Genomic DNA, 3379 nt, shown 5'->3' on the forward strand with positions numbered 1-3379 from the left:
TAAATACCATGTTTGATATACTATATGGTATAGTGCACCCATACCTAAACACATTTATTGGCACGCTTATAAATATAATCACCGACATTTATGTTCATGACTCATTGAGTCGCCAGCACAGAGGTAAGTGAACTGCTGAGAAATATAGCTACATTTTACCCATTTTTATTCCCCACTCGCTTTGCTTGTTAATATACTCGCATTGCACTAACATTCAATTGCCTTAACATATTCGAGATGCTGCTCGCTGCGTTCCCCACGAAAGGATATACGAATGCCCGTACATATTTTTGCCGCAGCGTAACCAATAAGCACTGCTCGGCGAATGCGGCGCACTGTCAAGTATTTATTGGATTAAAATGTATTCTCATTCAATTAATACAAGTGAGCGGTTCTGATACGCCAAGCCGCAGCCGCAGCTGAAACGCCGCGAAGGGGCACACGAAGCGAAGTGTTCGCGTAGATTAAACGCCAGCAAAAGTGTTGATGACTGCTTACTGTTGCTTTGGCTTGTGCCTTCATTCGTTTATCACAAGGCACTACGAGGCCTTTAATGATGTAATGAGTGGAACACATTAAGGGGGCACCCGTGCTGTTTTCCGGTTGATAGCTGGTTGTTGGGAGAAGTGCCTTCTGACTGATTAAGTGATTTTGTGAACACTAAACAAGCTTTTAGGGTGAATTTAATTAGGAAGCCACTTTGAAAATGAAAATTACCTAATTTATGTTTCGACCTCTGAATCTGAACTGGTAATTGTTCTACTTAATTATTGCGGCACTTCGGACTCTTTACTTTTACGCTTTGAGAAAATATGAATATTCAATATTAGAAGTAATAATAATAATCAAGTTGAGTTGTCAAATATTTTCCTGGTTTGGTAAAACTATTTTCTCTTTCATATTTTCCGTTGAACAAGATTTCGAACCAGTATGCATAGAAAATACCACCTGAAATATTGACCTTCGGTACCACACCTGTTCTCTAATAGAGTGCAGTTACAGTTTTTGTCTAATTATTGACCTCCACAGGAAAGCAACTGACAAAGTCTATACAAGCCAAGGGTAACAACTGTTTAATAAATTTTCCATTCCAGAGACAACTTTAGAATTTGATTGCTCTTCCTTTGCGACTCAGAATCGGACCGAGTGTAGATAAATACCAATATTGTCTTAAAAAAATCGTGGTATCTTTTGTCGATATCATAGGCCTACGAAGTTATAAAAAATTGTAATACAAGGTGTCCAGTAAAAACAACTGGCTTCCATATTTTTGGTACAAAATTTACGAGGTCCGAAATGAGTACTTCTTCTCTTTTATAAGTAAAGTGTGGAGCTTAACTTTCAAATTTAATAGTTTGAATAATTTTAATAAAATATATACAAAATATATATACATATATATAGTATATATCAATTTATTTAATATTAGTTAACTAGGATGTGAGGAATTCTCAAAATGTGAAATGTGACATAAATGCTAGAACAGTGAGTTCCAATGCAATGAAATTTTCTAAATTCAATTAAATTATATTATATGATAACTCGAGAGCTAATTCGGTGGCAGATATCCTACGCCAGTCCCAGCATCGCCTTGACTCTGCGCTAAAGGCACTACCGCAGGCGAAGCGAAGTCCAAAACCGGTGCCACACTTTCATTTGAGTGTTGCGATTGACCGCCCAGGGACTCGTATTGCGATTGAATGGCGTGCTGTGCATGCGCCGCATCTTCGGGCGTACGATACTTAACGAAATGCACTTCTGGTGCATTCGTGCTGCCACCCTTTAGCGCCTGCAACTTGTTGGCCAATTCAGAGACGTCGGGCTGTTTGCTAAGCACATAAATAGCAGTTCGCTGCTCGGCAGACTGTTGAGCTAACTGCAGTACGGCATTGCTGAGACCTTGATTTTCTGGCGCCTTAATGAAGACCACACGCAATTGCTTCTTTAGCGATCCACTGAATTGTTCAGCGCCGACATTATCGTCGAACTCGTGCTGGGGCGCAGCGTAAGTATAGAATTCTTTGTTGTATTCGATGTGTCCAGATTGTGGACCTAATCCTGTTCCACTACCGCTGTGAGCGAAGTTTCCGGCATCATTAACGCCAGTGAATCCGCTAAATCCACCGTCAGTTGTAGTGGCAACTCCACCGGAGTAGCTGTTGGCTCCGTTTGTGATAGCATCGCCGAGAAGGATTCCTCCAGTCGGAGCATCGTGTCCAAGTGGTTGGTAATTGTATCCCAAATTATCCGCCGCTGCGGCAGCAACGAGGCAAATAAGCTGGAATTATACGCAAGATATTGAAATATCGCATAATATTTAACAGTTTTTCGTAAATAATAATGTTTAAAATTAAGAACTAACTACACCATAAAAAAATAAATATTGGATGATTGTGATTTATAGATATTAAATCAATCGTTTCAATTTGCTACTGACTCAATGTTAATCACTTAATCCTTCTTCCATTTTTTTCTGTACGAAGCTACAATCATATTTTCGAGCGACTTTCCTCCTATTTTTCTGACTGCCTGAGTCTAATTTCAAAGTTTACATACATATATCAGGTTTCGCTCGTAGATCACATTCGCATTCACTATTCTCTCACTTGAATCTCGACCTCATTCTCTTTTGATGAAAAATTTGTAAATGATTTGATCTCAGGATAATAGTTGTGTTGAATTTAATTTGAAGAGCAATTCGCTTTCGGACTTTTTTTATAAAATTAAGTTCTATAATCTTTAACTATCTATTTTTAGTACTCTGTAAGATAAAAATAAACGTCTTTCAGACAGAAGAGAAGCCATTTAGTTTCCATTTATTTTGTTTTGCATAACCACCACTTAAGCCTTTCCGTTCTATAAACTTTTCAGCGACCTTTTTCACACCTTATGTTTTCCACACTTCCACTTCTAACCTCACTTTCTCACTTCGTATATTTTGTAAAAGTTTCCTCAAATCAAACTACCCGTATCACATAACTTTGACACTTGCACACTTACGAGAAATCCGTACATCTTTCGTTCGCAATATTGATGGATGATCTCGACCGAGTTGGGCTCCGGTCTGACGTTAATGAGAGCTAAAACGTGTTTATGGCTGGCGATATTGACGCGCGTGTTTTATAGATGAAATGCAGCGAAATTGCTTTAATTTGAAAAGGGTCAATAAAAACCCGATGAGCGTGGTGTAAGCAAAATCAATGGCAAGCAAAATGAAAGACAAAAGATGAGCAAAAAATTACACACCAATCATTGTAAATAGTATTGCAAGCCAAACTTAAAAGAGTCCGAAGATCTTCGCAATTGATTTGGCAATTTGGCAACCAGCAGCGAAGATGTAAGTTGAGCTGTTGAGCTGAAATTGATATTGATTGTATTA

General features: G+C 38.5%; 1 protein-coding gene across 1 annotated transcript; it reads right to left on the bottom strand.

Moving 5' to 3' along the window:
• Window positions 1–1549: 1549 nt before the first annotated feature.
• On the bottom strand, window positions 1550–3015 carry LOC120778565. The gene is made up of 2 exons (XM_040110467.1): window positions 3001–3015; window positions 1550–2278 (listed from the first exon to the last, which is right to left on the bottom strand). The coding sequence occupies exons 1-2, from the start codon at window positions 3013–3015 to the stop codon at window positions 1550–1552; spliced, it is 744 nt and encodes a 247-aa protein (XP_039966401.1).
• Between the last annotated feature and the right edge of the window lie 364 nt (window positions 3016–3379).

Source organism: Bactrocera tryoni, chromosome 1, assembly GCF_016617805.1.
Source record: "Bactrocera tryoni isolate S06 chromosome 1, CSIRO_BtryS06_freeze2, whole genome shotgun sequence".
In the NCBI taxonomy this organism is placed as follows: domain Eukaryota; kingdom Metazoa; phylum Arthropoda; class Insecta; order Diptera; family Tephritidae; genus Bactrocera; species Bactrocera tryoni.